Source organism: Mesoplodon densirostris, chromosome 19, assembly GCF_025265405.1.
Source record: "Mesoplodon densirostris isolate mMesDen1 chromosome 19, mMesDen1 primary haplotype, whole genome shotgun sequence".
Taxonomy (NCBI): Eukaryota; Metazoa; Chordata; class Mammalia; order Artiodactyla; family Ziphiidae; genus Mesoplodon; species Mesoplodon densirostris.
The window spans coordinates 8,758,495-8,780,977 of record NC_082679.1 but is presented as its reverse complement, the minus strand read 5'-3'; the positions used below and the strand labels follow the sequence as shown (position 1 = coordinate 8,780,977).

The following is a 22,483-nucleotide window of genomic DNA, read 5'->3' as shown; positions in this document are numbered from 1 at the left end:
AAGATTTCTCCAGTGCTTTTTCAGTGTCATACTACAACGTTGTCCACCAAGAGCTTCTGACATTCTAGATGACACCTGGACTTAATATTTAATTGTTGATTAGGGTCCAGACTCAGTAAAGTTATGGAAGATTCTCATGTTTCAAAGTGATTTTTTTCTGCCAGAAAAGACAACCCTGAAAGACATTAACCAGTTTTGTATCAAACTTTCCAACTTAATTCCGGCATTTTTTCCCCCACTGTCTGTACATATTCATATCTCATGTCCTCCTTTGAACCAGCTTTATTTTTCTGCTAGTTCCCCCATTGATGAGTTAAGTAACATCTTTGATACGTGCTCACCATGGTTTTGTGTGAGGGTGATGTTTTTAACTTTTAAAAATTTATACTGTGAAAACAGTAAAGTTCAGGGATGGTGATGATGGCAGAAATAGGGCTGAGGCAAAAAAAAAAAAAAAAAGTTCCCAACAGTGATGACGATCATTATTCCAATGAAGGGGAATTGATGACCCTTCCAATTGGAAAGGATCCAAGGTAAACAACCTTCCACCAGTGGCTGGTAAGTGTGAGAACTTTTCACAGAACTACTTGTGCCTTGAGGACCATCTTGGGTTCAGTCCCCAATATAACACTTCCACTAGATGCTGGACCTACCCACTTCATCTCTTGGTGCCTCAGATAATGCACCATCATCTGGGATTCTGTGGCCAGTCAGTGGTCTTCACAGAACCCATGAATATGCCAAGAGCTGATTATTAGTACTAGAAGAATCAATCACCAGACAGATCATGGCTTTTTATAAAACCCCAAGGTTTATTTCTCCTTGAGGCTTACCAGAGGTCCACAGACTACCCTTATTTTTATTTATTTTTATTACTTTATTGAAGACTAGCATACATACAGAAAAAAATACAATCACGAGTACTGTGAAAATTAATCAACAGAAACCTCATTTAAGATGGAGTCAGGGACTTCCCTGGTGGCGCAGTGGTTAAGAATCCACCTGCACGCAGTGGTTGAGAGTCCGCCTGCCGATGCAGGGGACACGGGTTCGTGCCCCGGTCCGGGAAGATCCCACATGCCGCGGAGGGGCTGGGCCCGTGAGCCATGGCCGCTGAGCCTGCACGTCCGGAGCCTGTGCTCCGCAACGGGAGAGGCCACAACAGTGAGAGGCCCACGTACCGCAAAAAAAAGAATCCGCCTGCAATGCAGGGGACATGGGTTCGAGCCCTGGTCCGGGAAGATCCCACGTGTCATGGAGCAACTAAGCCCATGCACCACAACTACTGAGCCCGCTTATCACAACTCCTGAAGCCCACATGCCTAGAGCCCGTGCTCTGCAACAAGAGACGTCGCCGCAATGAGAAGTCCGCGCACCGCAACGAACAGCAGCCCCCCCGCTCACCACAACTAGAGAAAGCCCAGGGCAGCAACGAAGACCCAACGCAGCCAAAAATAAATAAATTTATAAAAAAAAGAAAAGATGGAGTCAAGAGGCCAGAAGGGGGAGCTCTCATGCCCTGCTCTTTGATGCCAACTGAGTACTCCACGTAAAGAAACTACCTTGCACTCCCAAACAGGAGGGGCAACGGCTTTACTATACCGAAGGAAGAATTTCTCCTCGCTTAGCAACAGCCCAGCCAATGAGAAATGTTACAGCCCCGCCAGAGAGAAGTCATTGCCACCCCTGAACTCCTACTTTCCTCCAACGAATTTTCATGTAGAACAGCCCCGCCCAACTCCCCCTTTTTCCTTATAAAAGCAGACTCCCTTCCTTTGCTCTCTGGACTTGCCTGTAGTTCCTCATAGATTATGAGACCTGAATTGCAATTCTTCTGTTCCTGGATAAACCCATTTTGGTGATAAAATAACCCGGTGTTTTATTGGTTTTAGTTCAGCACTATACAGCTTGATAGGTTTACATGAAGTGAATATGCCATGTAATCAGCACCTAAATCAAACGGAAAATTATTTTTTTAAGGGGGTAGGGTGGAGAAAACAAACAAACAAAAAAAGAAAACGGAAATGATAAGCCAATCCAGAGTCTCCTCCTGTCCCCATCTAGTCACTACCTCTTCCCAGGGTAATAACCCTTCTGACTTCTAACCTATACTCTTTGGTATCTGGCTTCCTTCACTCAACATTCGATTTGAGACATTTAGTTGAAGTTCATTCATTCTCATTTCTGTGTAGTATTGCACAGTGTGATTAAACCAGGTATTGGTGCTAATGTGGAGCAACTAGAACTCTCCTACACTGCTGATAGGACTATAAATTGGTCTAACCATGTGTATTGTGATTTATATTAAGAAATACATATTTGGTCTTTGTCCCTGTACCTTGCACTGAGCTCCTAAAGCCCTAGGACTTTCCTAAGTGATAAGAGCTATAGATAAAGGTGCCTTCCTTATTCATACAAGCCCCTTTCAACCACAACTGAGTTTATGTTAATGAGGTGACTTTTGGAAAGCCACAAAGCTTGTTGCCAGGGGAACCAATCAGGAGATTAGAAGTTTGCAACTTTTAGTCCTACTCTCCAACCCCTAGGAGAAAGGAGGAGGGCTGGAGATTAGCTTAATCACCAGTGGCCAATGATCTAATCTAATCAATCGTGCCTATATAGTGACACCTCCCTAAAAATCCCTGGGCTATGGGGTTTGGAGAACTTCTGGGTTGGTGAATAAGAAAACATCCATGTTCCAAGAAGGTGGTACACTCCAAACTCCAAGGGGAAGGAAGCTTCTGTGTTGTGAGTTTTTTTGTTTGTTTATTGGCCTCTCTGCATGGCTTGAGGGATCTTAGTTCCCCAAACAGGGATTAAAGATTGAACCCGCACCCTGGGCAGTGAAAGCGCGGAGTCCTAACCACTTGACCACCAGGGAATTCCCGAAGCTTCTGTGTTCTGTGCTCTGGATCGTCCTGGACCTTGCCCTATGCATCCCTTCATCTACCTGTTCTGTTAGCATTCTTTCATATCCTTTGTAATAAACTGGTAATCTTCTAAGTAAACTGTTTTCCTGAGTTCTGTGAGCCACTCTAGCAAATTAATTGAACTGGAAGAAGGGATTGTGTGAACCTCCCATCTGTAGGTGCTTGCCAACTTCACTTGAAGTGGCAGGTGGGCCATCTCCTGGAACTGAGCCTGTTAGGGGATCGTTGACCGAAACTGCCCGCCTTGGCTAGACATGATGCTAACCACTTGCATGAGTTGTTTTGCAGCAAGAGGTCCCAATAAGGATCAGGGTATTGCCACCGAAAGCTAACTGGGAGAATGCAGGAGGGGCCCAAAGGAGGGAGGACACGCCAGCCCATAGAATGTCTTGTAAAACTAACCCAGAAGAATTCAGGAGGGGCCAAAAGGAAGAGGGAGGAGATGATATGTCCTGCCAACCTCCCAGAAAGCCTCACGCTGGAATGCATCTTGGCTGAGAGATGCACGCGCCTCCAGGAAGGACCCTGAGTCAGAATAATTGGCCAGCGACAACCGGAAACTAACCCCGTCACTGTAAAACTTGAGACTGCGAGCCATGTGGCGGAGCAGTTCTCCTGGGGTCCCTCACCCTGCCGCTCTCCGCCCAGGCACCCCTTCCCAATAAAGTCTTTTGCTTTTGTCAGCACGTGTGTCTCCTCGGACAATCCATTTCCTAGTGTTAAACAAGAGCCCTCTCTCGGGCCCTGGAAGGGGTCCCCCTTCCTGCAACGAGCCCTTAACTTGCAGGATCTCATGCTAACTCCAGCTAGTGTCAGAACTGAATTGAAGTGTAGGACCCCATGCCAGGTGGAGAATTGCTTGGTGTGGGAAAACCTCCACGCATTTGGTGACCAAAATACAGAAGTATTCTAGTAGTGGAGAAACACAGGAGTTCCCTTAGAGCCACTTTGAAAAATAGCCTGGCAGTTATCAACTACAGCTGAACATACACCTACACCAAGATAGAGCAATTCCAACCTGTGAAATAAAATTCATGTTTTATGGCAAGATAAGAAAAATTTAAACATAAAAATTTTTTTTCTCTGCCCTTTGGCCTCCTCTCTCCCCTCTGCAGCGCACTGTGTATCTGCATTAGGCATCGACCAAACCTCCCCCATTGGCAGAAATACCTGCTCTACCATAAAGAGAAACATTCTCCAGGCATCAACAAGACAACTCCTTAAAAGATAACATTCCTTCTGGATCTTGTAAGGGGCCACATGACCCACCACTTTGTACTCACAGATCTGGATTGTGCAAACTATCTATGTCATTTAGTGTACAGTCTTCTGTCTCAAAAACCTACATAACTGTGCTTTGACCTGTAATGGATGGAACAGTTCTCAGAGCTTTCTGAGAGGCTGTTCCCAGGTTATAATCTTCCATTTGGCTCAAATAAAATTTTCCATTTTTTTCCTAGATCAGCTGATTAATTTTTTTTCGTTGACAAACCACAAAGTATATATCCAACAAGTGCATACAAAAGGCACAAACAAGATTAGGGTTAGTAGATGCAAACTATTACTTATAGAATGGATGGACAGTAAGGTCCTACGGTATAGCACAGGGAACTATATTCAGTGCGATAAACCATAATGAAAAACATGTAAAACTGAGAATATAAAAAGAATATATAGGGCTTCCCTGGTGGCGCAGTGGTTAAGAGTCCGCTTGCCAAGGCAGGGCACATGGGTTCGAGGCCTGGTCTGGGAAGATCCCACATGCCACAGAGCAACTAAGCCCGTGTACCACAGCTACTGAGCCCACGTGCCACAACTACTAAAGCCCTTGTGCCTAGAGCCGGTGCTCCGCAATAAGAGAAGCCACCGCAACGAGAGGCCCACGCACTGCAACGAAGAGTAGCCCCCGTTCACGGGAATTAAAGAAAGCCCGTGTGCAGCAAAGACCCAATGCAGCCAAAACTAAAATAAATAAATAAAAATTTTAAAAAAGAACATATATATAAAACAGTCACTTTGCTGTACAGCAGAAATTAACACAACATTGTAAATCAACTATACTTCAATTAAAAAAAAATTTTTTTAAGGTACAAACAAGAATGCTCACAGCAGCACTATTCGAAAGAACCCCTAACTGGAAACTTCCTAAATGCACATCAATAGTAAACCAGACAAACTGTAGTGTAGTCACCATTTTTGAGAGCCCCTGGATCACTGCATTATAAGACCCAAATGGCAGAGTCCTTTGCACTTGTAGGGACCTAGGGCAGGCCATCCCAAAATATACCTCAACGGCATATTGATTATTTCGAATGAAAGTTACTGAAAAAATTACTGATACAAGAGGGACACTTTGACCTTCCTCTCTGTCTCCCTGAAAACAGGAAATATATCTCCCATGTGAAAGGTGTCTTCCCTGTACTGAGAGGTAGAAAGACTCCCTTATCACCAGAGACAGGGAATTCAGGGCCAGAAGGCTATATAAACAATATAAACAGTTACTTCTTTACTAATTTACTACCCAAGCCCAAACTTTGCTTAAATTCCTTAGTAATGAAACACCCAAACCTAAGTTTCTTTGTTTTGTCAATTACTCTCCAATTTATTGTTTCTTTGTCTAAAAGAAACAATTTTTGTCTAGAAGTTGCCTGTTTTGGCCACTTCTTAGGTTCCAGTTCTATGAGACCTCCATGGGCAGGGATTAAAATGTGTCTCTTTTTCTCCTGTTAATCTGTCTTGTGTCAATTTTATTACTAATCCAGCCACAAGAACTCAAGAGGGGTGAAGAGGGAAATTTCCCCTCTCCGATACACTATATCTTGGACCAGCTAGAGAACCTCCTCTTGCATGGGGCTCAGAAGCTTTAGAGTTTTCTTTGCTGATGAGTGAGAGCAAGTCTCCCAACCATGATGCAAATTGCCTCCAAAACTCCAAGAGGGCCTCCAAACATTTTGGCTTTTTTGTAGTGCGTGGGCGGGGGAGACACAAGTTTCAGCAACTCCCCTTTTGTTTTGGAAAAAAAATTGCATTCCAACATACCTCTTCTTTTGGATCTCCAAAACATCTTTGAGCAGGCAGTTTCCTGTATTTTTCTGAGACAGAACCTTCTGTAATGCCCATAAGTCTAACCAATGCCTCCATGGCACATATTTCATTGTACTCTTGGAACATCATACCTCTGGCAAAAGATTTGTTTTTTCTAGTTCCTGGGGTGGCTCTAGGATGGATTCTTTGCGCCACGGATGAGCAGCCCTTTAGAAAGAAGACACATCACACGGTGTAGAAACAGCACCAGAAGCTGGCTCCAACCTCTGGAAACCCTGGGGAAAAAAGGAGACCATTGGCCAAAGAGAGACATTACGGTGTGTTGGATCCTACTGATTGCCAACCCAATAGCTATTTCCACCTTCTTTCTTGCTAATCCAACCTTGGATTTATTGGGGAGGTCGGAGGTAAAGAAGTCCAGTTTAGGAGATGATCCTTGGTCTATACCTAGTTCTTAAGGTGATGATGTCGCCCCCTAGAGGACATTTTGAAAAATATGGAGGGAAATTATTTTTGGTGTCAACTGATTCTCAAGGGGACAGTATTGCTCCCTTGGGGGTGTTTTGGAAATTTGCGTGAACTTTTGGGACATCACAATACTGAGGAGGTTGTTACCTACCGGCACTAGAGGATAGGGGGTGGGGATGATAGGTTGTCCTGCGACATTACATTGGTAATGAATGATTACCTAATGAACGCAGTTAACGATAGTTCATCAATAATGGAAAGAACACTAAGGTATATTAAGCTGTCATGCTGAACGTTTCCAGTTCTTTTGGAATTGTGTGCATAGCAAAGTCATGGTAGACTCCTGGAAATTTAAAAAATGTATACCACTATGTTTGGGGTAATAAAAATGTTTTGGAACTTGATAGAGATGGTGGTTGCCAATGGTGGCTGTACTAAATGCCACTGAACTGGTCACTTTAAAATGGTTAATTTTAGGGACTTCCCTCACAGTCCAGTGGTTAAGACTCTGGGCTTCCACTGCAAGGGGCACGGGTTCGATCCTTGGTTAGGAAAATAAGATCCTGCATGATGTGATGCAGCCAAAAAATAAAATAAAATGGCTAATTTTATGTTGTGTGAATTTCACTTCTGTAAAAACATGTTTAAAAATATAAAAATTTGAGAATATATCATTACATTGAAATTTCTCTATAAGCTTTAAAAAAGTATAAGGGGAAAGAGGGAAAGAGGACACTTTTAGATGTTGAATGAGTCTAGAAGTGCAGAGAAAATAATTTATAGAGCAGTTAGCTTTACTTTTCAGGGCTCTTTTTTTTTTTTTTTTTTTTTCTGTACGCAGGCCTCTCACTGCTGTGGCCTCTCCCGTTGCGGAGCACAGGCTCCAGACACGAAGACTCAGCGGCCATGGCTCACGGGCCCAGCCGCTCTGCGGCACGTGGGATCTTCCCGGACCAGGGCACGAACCCGTGTCCCCTGCATCAGCAGGCGGACTCTCAACCACTGCGCCACCAGGGAAGCCCTCAGGGCTCTTTTTAACAAAGTGATCATTTGACAAGAGTTACTAAATACTCACAGGTAAAGGCTCAGATCACTCCCTAACCAAATGCAAATGAGTACACGCCATGGATCTTTAAGGTCAATTTCAAGGTCAACATATTAACAAATAAATCATTCAACGCTAAGGATCTGTTTTCGCTCTTCAAAAGAGATTGACTCCTTTATTTTCCTTTCTATGATCCATTTACATTTCTCTTTAATAATATAAGGCAACTCAGCAAAAGTGTTTATTTCCAAAGTCTTATCCAAAAGATACTTGATATAGCCCTCTGCTGCCCAGTCATTCCATGACTTCTAAAAGTCTTTCCTGGACAGAGATTAATTGATCTTGTCATTGGATCATTTGATCCTGTGATTGGAAATAGTAGCATGGCATAGTTCGATAGCTTTAGATTCAGAATTTTTTTAAAAAGTTAAAAAAAACCAAACCTTTTTATGATGGAAAAATTCAAAGATACACAAAAATAAAGGGAAGAGTAAAGTGAACCCTCATGTACCCATCATCCAACTTCAACAATTATAAACTCATAGCCAGATAACCAACAAGGACCTACTGTATAGCACAGGAACTATACTCAATATTTTGTAATAACTTATAAGGGAAAAGAATCTGAAAAAAAATAGATATATATGTACGTAAAAAAATGATACAAATGAACTTATTTACAAAACAGAGACTCACAGACATAGAAAACTGTAATGGAAAAGAATCTGAAAGAGAATATATATATATATTCTGAATCACTTTGCTGTACACCAGAAACTAACACAACATTGTAAATCAACTGTATTTCAATTAAGAAAGAAAGGAAGGAAGGAAAGAAGAAAGAAAGGAAGGAAGAAAGACACCAGTCATATTGGATTAGGGCCCACCCTAATGATTTCATCTTAATTTGATTACATCTGCAAAGACCCTATTTCCAAGTAAGGTCACATTCATACGAAGCAGGGATTGAGACTTGAACATATCTTCTTAGGGGACACAGTTTGACCCATAACACTTCATACAGATGTGAATTCATCAATCTGTATAATGAAATGTATGTACGTTATCATATTATACTTTTATTAAAACATTATTTTTTGGGACTTCCCTGGTGGTGCAGTGGTTGGGAGTCCGCCTGCCAGTGCGGCGGGGTGGGGGGGCACAGGTTCGAGCCCTGGTCTGGGAAGATCCCACATGCCACGGAGCAACTAAGCCCCTGCGCCACAATTACTGAGCCTGTGCTCTAGAGCCCGCGTGCCACAACTAGTGAGTCTGCCTGCCACAGCTACTGAAGCCAGCATGCGCAGAGCCCTGCTCTGCAGCAAGAAAAGCCACCACAATGAGAAGCCCATGCACCCCAATGAAGAGTGGACCCCGCTCGCTGCAACTAGAGAAAGTCCACATGCAGCAACGAAGACCCAACGCAGCTGAAAAAAAAATAAATTTATTTAAAAAAATTAGTTTTTAAATCTCCACGTATTATTTGACTCTCATAGCAGACAGTGTGTACAGAATGGCTTAGAAAGTGTATTGACCTGTACTTTCCTGGTGGTTCAGTGGATAAGACGCTGCACTCCCAATGCAGGGGGCCCAGGTTTGATCCCTGATCCGGGAACTAGATCCCACATGCATGCCGCAACTAAAAGGTCCCATGTGCTTCAACTAACACCTGGTAGAATCAAAATAAATATAAATTAAAAAAAAAAAAGCAGACCCTTGAGAGATACCCAGAGCTTAATCCAATGTCTTTTTTTTTTAATTGAAGTATAGTTGGTTTACAATGTTGTATTAGTTTCAGGTGCACAGGAATGTGATTCAGTTTTACATTTTTTTGGAGAACGTTTTCTCTTATAGATTATTACAAGATATTGAGTATAGTTCCCTGTGCTATACAGTAGGTCCTTGTTGGTTATCTAGTTTTTATTTAGTAGTGTGTATATGTTAATCCCAAACTCCTAATTTATGTCCCCAATCCAATGTCTTTTTTTGTTTAATTAATTTTTCTTTTTTATGGCCTTGCCACGCGGCTTGCAGGATCTTAGTTCCCTGACCAGGGATTGAACCTGGGCCCACGGCAGTGAAAGTGCTGAGTTCTAATTACTGGACCGCCAGGGACTTCCCCCGAATGTCTTTTATTTATTTATTTATATAAATTTATTTACTTATTCTTTTATTTTTGGCTATATTGGGTCTTCATTGCTGCTCGCGGGCTTTCTCTAGTTGCGGTGAGCGGGGGCTACTCCTCCTTGCAGTGTGCGGGCTTCTCATTGCAGTGGCTTCTCTTGATGCAAAGCACAGGCTCTAGGCATGCGGGCTTCGGTAGTTGTGGCCCGCAGGCTCTAGAGTGCAGGCTCGGTAGTTGTGGCTTACAGGCTTAGTTGCTCTGCGGCATGTGGGATCTTCCTGGACCAGGGCTCCAACCTGTGCCCCATGCACTGGCAGGCGGATTCCTAACCACTGCGCCACCGGGGAAGTCCCCCCAGTGTCTTTTAAATAGTCCTAAGAGTTACATGGTTCTAACAGGAAGAACAGGAAAAGAATTCAGACTAGAATGAAGCAGGACTCAGATCTTTCTTCCACTGTTCTCCACAGTGACTGCAATTTAGAATCATCTGGAGAGCATTTTGTAAAACTCCCAATGTCTCAGCTCCACCCTGGACCAATTAAGCAGTCTCTGAAGGTGGGGCCTGGGCACTGCCTTTGCTAAAAAGCTCTCCAGATAATGCTAATGTGCAGGTGGGTGAGAACCGCTGCCTTGGTTAACGGTAAGCAGTCATCTGGGTGGAAGTAATTATGTAATCCTTAAACCCAGGAGCCTGATCTACTGAATAACTGGTCTCCAACCCTTTTAAGTTACACAGTCTCAGTTTGGGCAGCTGTTCTGATTAGCTGTTGCTAAAAACCAAACTGCCCATGGGTATATATCCAAGAGAAGTGAAAACTGTCTCAAAGAGATATTTGTACACTCTTGTTCACAGCAGCACTATTCATCCTAGTGGAAAAGGTAGAAACAACCCAAATGTCTATTGATGGATGAATGGATAAACAAAATGTGGTATGTACTTACCGTGCAATATATTCAGCCTTAAAAAGGAAGGAAATTCTGACACATGCTACACATGGATGAACCTCGTGGACCCTATGCTAAATGAAATGTCAGTCACAAAACGATAAATACTGTATGATTTCACTTATATGAGGTATCTAGAGTAGTCAAACTCATAGAAACTAAAAGTAGAATGGTGGTTGCCAGGGGCTGGATGGAGGGGAAAATCGAGAATTGTTTAATGGGTATAGAGTTCCAGTTTTGCAAGACGAAAACTTTCTGGAGATTGGTAGCACGATGATGTAAATGTACTGAACAATACCAAATGGGTAAGCTAGTACATTTTATGTGATGTGCAAAACTTCCCTGAAGTTTAGTGGCTTGAAGCAGCAACAATCATTTGATTATCTTTTTTTTTTAAGGTGGCTGACATTTATTCTTTTTTTTCAAGACAAACTTTTATTGAAGTATAGTTGATTTACAATGAGGTATTAGTTTCACTTGTACAGCAAAGTGATTCAGTTATACGTATATATTCTTTCTCAGATTCTTTTCCATTATAGGTTACTACAAAATATTGAATATAATTCCCTGTGCTACACAGTAGGATCTTGTTTATTTTATATATAGTAGTGTGTATATTTTAATCCCATACTCCTAATTTATCCCTTCCCCCCTTCTTCCTTTGGTAACCGTAAGTTTGTTTTCTATGTCTGTGAGTCTATTTCTGTTTTGCAAATAAGTTCATTTATATCTTTTTTTAGATTCCACATATAAGTGATATCATATGATATTTGTCTTTCTCTGTCTGACTTACTTCACTTAGTATGATAATCTCTAAGTCCATTCATGTTGCTGCAAATGGCATTGTATCATTCTTCTTTTATGGCTGAGTAATATTCCATTGTATATTTGTACCACATCTTCTTTACCCATTCCTCTGTCCATGAACATTTAGGTTGCGACTATGTCTTGGCTATTGTAAATAGTGCTGCTATGAACATTGGGGTGCATGTATCTTTTCGAATTAGAGTTTTCATCTTTTCCACATATATGCCCAGGAGTGGGATTGCTGGATCGTATGGTAACTCTATTTTTAGTTTTTAAAGGAACCTCCATGATGTTTTCCATAGTGGCTGCACCAATTTCATTTTATTATCAGTTACAGTACCTGTGAGTCAGGAATTCAGGATGGCTGATTCTGGCCTGGGACTTCTCATACGACTGCAGATCATATGATTAGAACTGGAACAGTGGATGAATGGAGAGCTAGGGGCTGGGCAGGGACCTCTCCATCTTTGTGTAGTTTCAGGGCTTCTCTGCATGGTGTCTCTTCATGGGCTGGTTGGGCTTCCTCTCAACATGGTGGCCTCAGCGCAGTAGGACTGCTTATCTGGCAGTTCAGGACTCAGACTCAAGTGTTCCCATGAACAGGGTGGAAGTGGCCTGCTCTTTCCTGACTTAGCTCGGAAGTTAAGCAGCGTCCCTTTTGCCACATTCTATTGGTCAAACAGTCACCAAATCCAGTCCAGTTTCAAGGAAGGAAACATAGACCTCCCACCCCTTCAATGGAAGTAGTGTCAAAGGGAACTTGCGAGAAGAGTATGTAGGACGAGAGATATTATTGTACCCGTCTTTGCAAAATGCCATCAGCCACAGTGATGATCAAGACAACTTAGTGAGGGACTTCCCTGGTAATCTAGGGGATATGGGTTCCATCCCTGCTTGGGAAATTAAGATCTCACATGCCACGGAGCAGCTAAGCCCGCGCACTGCAACTACTGAGCCCACGTGCCACAACTAGAGAGCCGGTGTGCCTCAACCACAGAGCCCATGTGCTCTGAAGCCTGTGTGCCACAACTAGACAGAAGCCTGCATGCCGCAACGAAGACCGGACGCAGCCAAAAATAATAAATATATAAATATTGATTTTAAAAAGAGAGAACTTAGTGAATCCCCTTGTTGCCATAATTTTTTCCCTAGTTGACATCATTTAACCCTGGGGAATATTTGGAGTTAAATATAGAAATGTTCAAGTGACCCAGACCTCAGGAATGAATTTTTTTAAATTAATTAATTTATTTATTTTTGGTTGCATTGGGTCTTCGTTGCTGTGCACAGGCTTTCTCTAGTTGTGGCTGAGCGGGGGCTACTCTTTGTTGCAGTACGCTGGCTTCTCATGGTGGTGGCTTCTCTTTTTGCAGAGCATGGGCTCAAGGCATGCGGGCTCAGTAGTTGCAGCATGCAGGCTCAGTAGTTGTGGCTCGTGGGCTCTAGAGCACAGGCTCAGTAGTTGTAGCACATGGGCTTAGCTGCTCCGTGGCACGTGGGATCTTCCCGGACCAGGGCTCAAACCTGTGTCCCCTGCCTTGGTAGACAGATTCTTAACCACTGCGCCACCAGGGAAGTCCCAGGAATGGATCTTTTGGTTTAAGGAATTTGTGCATATTTGGCTTTTTATGTACCAGAAATGTTTAAGAGAATCTGGCCTTCCAGAGTTTCCTGGTGAGATTTGTAGTTCTCAAAAAAAATTCTCAAAATTTTTCCCTGCATTTATTTAAAGACCTGGGATGACTAACTCTAAAATGGTTTAGCAAAATAAAAATTATATATATATAAATATATATATAATGTGTGTGTGTGTGTGAGAGAAAGAGAGAATAAATGTGTCAAAACTTAAAATTAGTGAATCTAGATGAAGTTATGTAAATATTCATTGGACTATTTCTTTTTTTAATAAATTTATTTTATTTTTATTTGTTTTTGGCTGCATTGGGTCTTTGTTGCTGCGCATGGGCTTTCTCTAGTTGCGGCGAGCGGGGGGTCCTCTTCATTGCAGTACGTGGGCTTCTCATTGCGGTGGCTTCTCTTGTTGCGGAGCATGGGCTCTAGGCATGTGGGCTTCAGTAGTTGTGGCTCGCAGGCTCTAGAGCATAGGCTCAGTAGTTGTGGTGCACGGGCTTAGTTGCTCCACGGCATGTGGGATCTTCCCGGACCAGGGCTCAAACCCGTGTCCCCTGTGTTGGCAGGTGGACTCTTAACCACTGTGCCACCAGGGAAGCCCTGGACTACTTTCTGTGAGCTTGAAGATCTTTTTTTTTTTTTTTAAGCTTGAAGATCCAAGTTTTTTTAATTGGTTAACTTCATCTTTGATTTATTGGTGTCACTTTTTCCCTTTGTTAGAATGAAAAATTAACTATAATGATACAAACATATCAGTTATATAAATCAATATCATAAACCATAACTTAACTAATTATGAAGATACAGTATACTATAACTCATAGGACAAAAAAGGGCCTATTAAAAGTCCCAAATATAAAAATTTTTGACAGAATAAAATAAAATTAAAATTATCAAATGGCTCTTCTCATTCTGTCCCGAGCTTCAAACCATCTGCACCTGCCTCTCATCCTCTAGAGTAAGATAAGGCATAAGGTCATGATTGGAGGCTGAATTGGGGGTCAGGAAAGCAGTTAGGAAAGGGCCTTTCCTAGGGGGCTCAGCAATATTTGGAAGAAACATGACAAATCTGAAGAGGCATGTGCTTCCCAAACCTGCTCATTTCAAAGACAGCCTCAAATTATTCTAAGCAAAGCAGTGCTCATTCTGGAAGAGTTGACTTGCATATTTAGTGCTCAGGATCCTGAATTTTTTTTTTTTTTTTTTTTTTTTTTGCTGAGCCAGTGGCTTGCAGGATCTTAGTTCCCCGACCAGGGATTGAACCTGGGCCCTCTGCAGTGAAAGCACAGAGTCCTAACCACTGGACCACCAGGGAATTCCCTAGGATCCTGAATTTTTTACATTCTCTATTTGCCTCAAAGTACAATGATCACATATTGCAATTATCAAATAGATTTCCAGGCTTAAAAAAAAATAAAGGGACTTCTCTAGTGGTGCAGTGGTTAAGAATCCGCCTGCCAGTGCAGGGGACACGGGTTCGTGCCCCGGTCCGGGAGGATCCCACATGCCGCAGAGCGGCTGGGCCCATGAGCCATGGTCGCTGAGCCTGTGCGTCCGGAGCCTGTGCTCTGCAACGGGAGAGGCCACAACAGTGAGAGGGCCACGTAACGCAAAAAAAAAAAAAAAAAAAAAAAGAATCCACCTGCCAGTGCAGGGGACATAAGTTCGAGACCTGGTCCGGGAAGATCCCACATGCCGCGGAGCAACTAAGCCCGTGCGCCACAACTACTGAGCCTGCGCTCTAGAGCCCGTGAGCCACAACTACTGAGCCCCTGTGCCACAACTACTGAAGCCCGCGTGCCTAGAGCCTGTGCTCCGCAACAAGAGAAGCCACCACAGTGAGAAGCCTGCACACCTCAACGAAGAGTAGCCCCTGCTCGCTGCAACTAGGGAAAGCCCGTGTGCAGCAAGACCTAACACAGCCAAAAATAAATAAATACATAAATAAATTTATGAAAAAATAAAATAAAAAGACCATACACAAAACTAATACGATGTTATATGTCAATTATATCTCAGTTTTTAAAAAATTCATGATCTGGTTTCTCAATGATCCCTTTGTCCCCTGGGGTCACCATGGCACAGTCACCTTACTTCTTTTCATTCCTCCAGAGTCTGGTCTTTACGTCCTCTGAGAGATGTTCCCTGAAACCACAGTACAAAATACTCCCCCTAGAGGTTATATATTGCCTAGCACAGGGCTGGGCATTGAGGTCGTCCTCAGGGAAATGTAAATGAATGAACCTATCAGAGAGACTAAATTCAGAAAAATGGAGAGTGAGTTCACATTCTCAGAATATTATTTCCTGACTCCTACACTAAGCCAGACACTGTCAGAGCTCCTTCTTTTCCTTGACAGCACTTCTCAAAGTTTCTGTTTATTTTCCTACCACTTTCAGCAGAGAAAGGAACTAAAGTCAGGGAGAGAAAGAGAATTGGGGTTGGGCAAAAACGGAGAGAATAGAAGAGAGAATTGGGTGGGGAGAATGTTCGGGTTATCTAATGCTCTGTAGCAAGTGATCAGCAAACTTGCGCCGCAGGGCTTGCTGGTTCTTAGTTCCCCAACCAGGGGAACTGGGGCCCCAGCAGTGAGAGCGGCCAAGTCCTAACCACTGGACCACCAGGGAATTCGCAGCAAACAATTATTTTTCTTACAGATCAGCACTTTGGGCACGGCTTGGCAAGAATGGCTTCTCTCTCCTCCCTCTGGGGTGACTTGACTGTCTGCCAGAGGATCTCCTTCCAAGACGGCTCACTCACGTGGCCAGCAAGATGGTGCTGGCTGTTGGCCGGGCTGAGGGTCAGAAGCTTTGGTTCCTCTCCATGTGGATGTCTCTGTAAGATACTTTGTCTTGTGATAGTATGGAGGCTGGGGTTAAGAACAAGTGTCCCAAGAAACAGAAAGTGGAAGCTGACCACTTCCTTTTTTTAAAAACAGCTTCACTGAGATATTCGCAGACCATGCAATTCACTCATCTAAAGTGTACAATTCAGTCATTTCGGGTATATTACATTATTAATATTTAAAAAATTGTGGTAAAAATTTATAACATACAATCCACCATTTTAACCTGTTTTAAGTGAACAATTCAGTGGCACTAAGTACATTCACAGTGTCGTGCAACCATCACCACTACCTACTTCTTTTTTCATCACCTTTTGTATCTGGGTTCTTTCACTTAGCATAATGTTTTCAAGGTTCATCCAAATTGTGGCATGTATCAGTGCTTCATCCATTTTTATGGGTGAATATTATTCCATTGTATTGATTTCCCACATTTTATTTATCCATTCATCACCTGATGGATGGATTTGGTTGTTTCACGTTTGGCTATTGTGAATAATGTTGCCATGATGATTGGCATACAAATATCTGTTTGCGTCTCTGCTTTCAATTCTTTGGGTATATGCCTAAGAGTGGAATTGCTGGGTCCTATGATAATTCGATGTTTAGCTTTTTGAGGGGAGGCTGCCCATTTCTTAAGGGCTGGACTCAGATATTGGCCCAGCATTCACTTCTATCATATTCTATTTTTTAAAAAATAAATTTATTTATTTATTAATTTTTGGCTACGTTGGGTCCTTGTTGCTGTGCACGGGCTTTCTCTAGTTGTGGTGAGCAGGAGATACTCTTCATTGTGGTGCCAGCTTCTCATTGTGGTGGCTTCTCTTGTCACAGAGCAGAGGCTCTAGGCGCACGGGCTTCAGTAGTTGTGGCATGCGGGCTCAGTAGTTGTGGCTCATGGGCTCTAGAGCGCAGCCTCAGTAGTTGTGGTGCATGGGCTTAGCTGCTCCACAGCATGTGGGATCTTCCTGGACCAGGGCTCGAGCCCGTGTCCCCTGCATAGGCAGGCAGATTCTTAACTACTGCGCCACCAGGGAAGTCCCTCCATATTTTTTGAATGATATATTTTTTTAAAAATATTTATTTATTTATTTGGCTGTGCCGGGTTTTAGTTGCGGCATGAGGGATGTTTACATGTGGCATGTGATGTCTTAGTTGCAGCATGTAGGATCTAGTTCCCTGACCAGGGATTGAACCCAGGCCCCCTGCGTTGGGAGTATGGTATCTTAACCACTGGACCACCAGGGAAGTTCCTTGAATGATATTTTGACCTCTGATGAATTGCTACCCTTTTCTGAGTCTCAGAGTCATATTGTAAAAGGGGAGGAAATATCTATCTCTGAGGTTCATAGGGTATGTACCTCACTGGACAAGGTCAGAGCACATAGTAGGAGCTTAATGTACCACCAGCAGTATAACCTCCTGAGGAAGCACGTGGGCCTGGATTTGAATCCTAGCTTCACTACTTCTAAGATATAAGACTTTGTTCAGGCCACTAATATTGATACTTAACTTTGCTGGACCTCAGACTCTTTAGCTGTGAAGTGGGAATATTAAAGAATTTATCTACTCTTGCAAGCGTTAGAGAAATAATCCATGTAAAACCCATTTAAACTCCATGAGAGGGCAGCTATTTTTAATTCTTATTTAAAAATAAAAAAAAAATTTTTTTACTGCTCTATCCCTAGCACAGAGACTGATGGTTGACAAGCACGTTCTTTTTTTTTTTTTTTTTGGGGGGGAGAGGCGTGTGCCAAGAGGCTTGTGGGATCTTAGTTCCCTGACCAGGGATTGAACCAGGGCCCTCGGTAGTGAGAGTGCAGAGTCCTAACCCTGGACCACCAGGGAATTCCCAAAAAAGTTCCTAATAAGTACTTGTTGAATGAATAATAAAAAGGTATTTTGCCTAGGGAAAATACATATTAGCTATTATTAGCTATTACTAACCTACAAGATTCCCCACCTGCTTCATATTATGATTTAATCTCTTACCACCCTCTCACTCTGCTCCAGCCACCCTGCCCTCTCCACAGCTCCTCAATTACGTTAGCATGTGCCAGCCTCAGGGCCTTTGCAGATGCTGTTCCGTCCAGGAATGCTACATTTCCCAGTCATCTACCCAGCTTGTTTCTACGGTTCCTTCAGATCTCTGCTCAACAATCATCTGTCACCCTGTAGTCCCATATCCTGTTTTAATTTTCTCCAAAACATTTATTGAGGGCCTGATTTATGTATTTTTTCCTTTGGGCCCTCCTCAAGGGAACGTAAGTTCCATGAGGGCAGGATTTTATCTATTTTACTCGCCACCCTATTTCACAACATCCCCGTTACCGGTATTTCGGCAGACGCTCCATTTTACTTGCTGAATTGAAGGCCTCATAAACAAGCACTTGGGTATCCTTGTGGGGCCAGAAGCCGCGCGGATTTTTGGCCAGGATTGGCAGGAGACTCCATCACGTGACTGGCTGATGCCCGCCCACCTCGGAGGCTAAGGAGGTCCACGTGATTCCAGGGTCCAGGGTCCGGCGGGGCTTGGAGAAGGTAGTGCGCAGGCGCGATCCCTGGCGCAGGCGCAGATGCGGCCTGGGCTCACGGCCCGTGGCGGTTGGCTGCTTGTGGGGCCGGCGGGCGGTTGCTGTGAGCAGGACCAGGGCTCCGGCGCGGAGAGCTGGCGCCATGGTGGAGAAGGAGGAGGCGGGCGGCGGTATCAGCGAGGAGGAGGCGGCTCAGTATGACCGGCAGATCCGTCTCTGGGGATTGGAGGCCCAGAAACGGTCAGGGCCGGTGCGGCTTGTGGGACTGAGGGTTTGGAGGGTGGTCTGGCCTGAGGCGCTGGGGAGCCGGAGGGTTTAATTTGAAGAGAGGAGGCGGGAATCGTGTACCCGGCCGTGGTCGCCTTCCTGAGAGGACTGGAGGGGTTGATTTGGGATGTTTCCTCGGAAGGTATGGGAAGCTGGGACGTCCTAGGTGGTGGGAGGGCCGTTCCGAGGAATTGGCGACCTCTAGAAGGGGAGCTGGGGGAGTTCTGAGCGATCCGGAGGATGCAGACTCAGGAACTCGACGCCCGAAGGGAGCGATGGTGGCGTTTGGATCGGGGTTGGGGACTTAGGGAATAGGGGGGGCCAGGAGTGCATGGAAACGATGAAAATGGGGGGGCATAGTTCATTCATTCATAGGTAGTGGAAACCTGTTCTTTGCTGGATGCTGGGGAGACTGGCGAGCCCAACAGATGAGAGCTTACATTCATTTTTGTGGCCTCTGAGGGGTGGGCCAGTCTGAAAGACTGAGGGTTTTTTTCGAGGAGTTTTGGAGCAAGTAATTTCAAGTGAGGTTCCTGAGAGGCTCGGAGAGTCTGGGGGGGCTGGAGGTACCCGAAGAGATTGCTTGTGTCTAGATCTGGGGGTGTGTCCCGAGAGGACAGGATTGGGGATACCTTGGGCATGGGGGAGTAACTATCGGAGGGGATGAGGTCTTTGAAAGAGGTGGTCGATATGATCAGATATTGTTTGAGCACCTGCCACCGGCGCTGAGCGGGTATTAATGAACTAGGCAGACTCCTTGCCCACGTGGAGCTTACGTTCCGGTGGGGGAGGCAATACACATAAAAAATAATAAAATATTAGGCAATGCAAGTGCTAGGGAGAAAAAATAAAGCAGGGAAAGAGGATCGATAAAGGATGGTGGGGTGGGAGAGCTATTTTGATAGGGTGGCCAGGGGAGGCCTCTGAAGAGGTAACATCGAGCCTCGGACCTGTATGAAAGGAAAGAGCCGTCTGGCCATCTGGGAGGATCTTCCTAGCACAGGGGACAAGTGTAAAATCCTAGAGGCCAGAGCATGCTTGGCAAATGAGAGCAACAGGGTGGCTGGAATCAAATGAGGGGTAGCTTTTTTTTTTTCTTATTTAAATTAATTCATTGATTGATTTTGGGCTGCGTTGGGTCTTCGTTGCTGCGCGCGGGCTTTTCTCTAGTTGCGGCGAGCGGGGGCTACTGTTCATTGTGGTGAGCGGGATTCTTTTTTTTTTTTTTTTTTGCGGTATGCGGGCCTCTCACTGTTGTGGCCTCTCCCGTTGCGGAGCACAGGCTCCAGACGCGCAGGCCCAGCGGCCATGGCTCACGGGCCCAGCCGCTCCGCGGTACATGGGATCCTCCCAGACCGGGGCACGAACCCATATCCCCTGCATTGGCAGGCGGACTCTCAACCACTGCACCACCAGGGAGGCCCATGAGCGGGATTCTTATTGCGGTGGCTTCTCTTGTTGCGGAGCACAGGCTCTAGGTGCGTAGGCTTCAGTAGTTGTGGCACTTGGGCTCAGTAGTTGTGTCTCGTGGTCTCTAGAGCGCAGGCTCAGTAGTTGTGGCACGTGGGCTCAGTAGTTGTGTCTCGTGGGCTCTAGAGCGCAGGCTCAGTAGTTGTGGCGCACGGACTTAGTTGCTCCACGGCATGTGGGATCTTCCCGGACCAGGGCTCAAACCCGTGTCTCCTGCATTGGCAGGTGGATTCTTAACCACTGCGCCACCAGGGAAGTCCCAGGAGGTAGCTTTTGAATTCTAAGTGTGCTGGGAAACCTGTGGGAGAGTTTTAAGCAGAGGAGTAACACGATCTGAGTTGTGTTTGAAAAGGATCGCTCGTGCTGCGTGGAGAACAGGTGGAAGTGGGCAGAAGTGGAAATAACGATTCCGCCTAGGAGGCTGCTGCGGTAATCCCCTTGAGATGCAAGTCATGGTGGCTTGGAACTCTAGGGAAGGGGTCAGATGTAGATTCTGGATATAATTTGAAGGTAGAGGGGACAGGCTTTGCTGAAGGATTAAATGTGTGGAGTGGGAGAGGCAGAACTCAAGGTTGCCTCCAAGGTTTTTGGCTGAAGCAGTTGGAAAGACGGAAGTGCCTTCACTGACTGAGGTGGGGGAAGAATCAGCAGTTCTCTTTTGGACTTAACGTTTTAGCTGTTTACTGTACATCTAAGTAGAAATATGTGAGTGGTTGAGTTCAGTGATGAGGTCTGAGTGATGGGGGGTGGTAATGTGATGTGCGTGAGTACAGAGGACAGAATTAATTGATCGAAGGGTTGGGGAGGCAGGCAGTTCAAGAGGTTTGAGGGGCGGGAGCTTCTAGAACTTTTTGGTGAGAGAGCGTGTGTGGTGGGTGGGGTGAGATGGGGGTTACTTCAGGCTCATTTCAGGTGTGTGGAGCCTTCTGTGACTGGGGAGGAGGGCGCATTACGAGGCATTAGCAAGCACTGGTCTGAGGGTTGAAGGCACCTGAGATAGAAGATTGGGGATTAAATGATGAGAATGGGCCTGAAGACATAGTGTCGAATGAGTTTAGGAACTGCCGTTTGAAGGAGTGTTAGGGGTTCCTGAAGGGTTGAGAAGGGGATCGTAAGTGTACTAGAAGGGTTGATCCCAGGCGTTGGGGGCAGCAGGTGGTTTTGTTTGAGGTGGGGTAAAGTTGGTGAGGATTAAACTGGAATTAGTGAGGGATCTGTCGGAGGGGTAGGAATGAATGATTTATCTGAGGAGCATTAAAGAATGGATGGAGGGCTCCTGAGGGAGAGGTGACCTAAGGGGCAAGTCAAAGTCGGGGTATGGAATTCTTGGGAGATGGGAGTTACTCTGAGGAAGTGAAGATGTCTAGAACTCAGCGAGAACCTGAAAAGGATTGGCTGAGGGTCCTGGGAGGGTAGGAAGGGGTTACCTATAATTTGGAATCGATAGATTTGTATACAGTCTTACAGAGTTGATTAAAGTGCTCTCTTGGGCTTCCCTGGTGGCGCAGTGGTTGAGAGTCCGCCTGCCGATGCAGGGGACACGGGTTCGTGACCTGGTCCGGGAAGATCCCACATGCCGCGGGGCGGCTGGGCCCGTGAGCCATGGCCTCTGAGCCTGCACGTCCAGAGCCTGTGCTCTGCAAGGGGAGAGGCCACAACAGTGAGAGGCCCACGTACCGCAAAAAAAAAAAAAAAAAAAGTGCTCTCTTGTCCCTTTTTCAGCTGAGTCTCATAGCAGCTCTTTGGAGAAGGAAAGGCAGTGATTTCCTCCTCTGTACAGAAAGGAAGGAGGCTCCACAAAGCAAATTGACTTGTCTCTAAGGGAACTGCAGGTGGGATAGGGGAACTGTGGGGACTGGGATTCCTTGTGAAATAGAAAGCAGCCTGGGAATCGACAGACTGCATTCTGGCTACAGTTTTGCCTCTGACTCTATAATGTTGGACCAAGGTTGTCAGAGAATTGGAAGGGAGACAAATAATAATAAAAAGGGTCTTCAAGGGAACTCATACAGTCTAGAGGTTAAAAACTGGTGTGTATCTCCCATACAATGTTTTAATTTTTTTGAAATTAGTTGCCAGCATTTAAAAATCTAGAGAATTGGCCAAATTTGGGACAGTTTGAGCATCAGAAGGAATAAAATCGACTTCACTTAGAAATATTTAATAATGTGTCTTCTGATGTAGTGAAATAAGAACCTCAGGGCATCGTCTTTGATGTTTTCCTGCCAGATATCATGTTTTCACAGAACAGAGGAACAAATTAAAGGACACCATCGAGGTAATGATGAGATGTCCAGAATGTGGGACGTTTTACAAGACGACTGCCCTGGTTCTCTTCCAGAAGTCAATGTCATGGAAAAAACAAGCGAA

General features: G+C 44.7%; 1 protein-coding gene and 1 non-coding gene across 3 annotated transcripts in view; one reads left to right on the top strand and one right to left on the bottom strand.

Moving 5' to 3' along the window:
* Window positions 1–14,239: 14,239 nt before the first annotated feature.
* TRNAE-UUC (transfer RNA glutamic acid (anticodon UUC)) lies at window positions 14,240–14,312 on the bottom strand. Its single transcript has one exon. It is a non-coding gene; the product is annotated as a tRNA-Glu (tRNA).
* Window positions 14,313–18,409: 4,097 nt separating this feature from the next.
* The window catches only part of SAE1 (SUMO1 activating enzyme subunit 1), a 69,281-nt gene continuing 65,207 nt past the window's right edge, over window positions 18,410–22,483 (top strand). The window contains exon 1 of one of the 2 annotated variants that reach the window (XM_060085086.1): window positions 18,410–18,616. In XM_060085086.1, coding sequence (XP_059941069.1) covers window positions 18,519–18,616 — 98 coding nt within the window. In that variant the 5' untranslated portion in view covers window positions 18,410–18,518. Of the gene's footprint in view, window positions 18,627–22,483 lie in introns of both variants that reach the window. The other variant, XM_060085085.1, reaches the window with a different exon arrangement.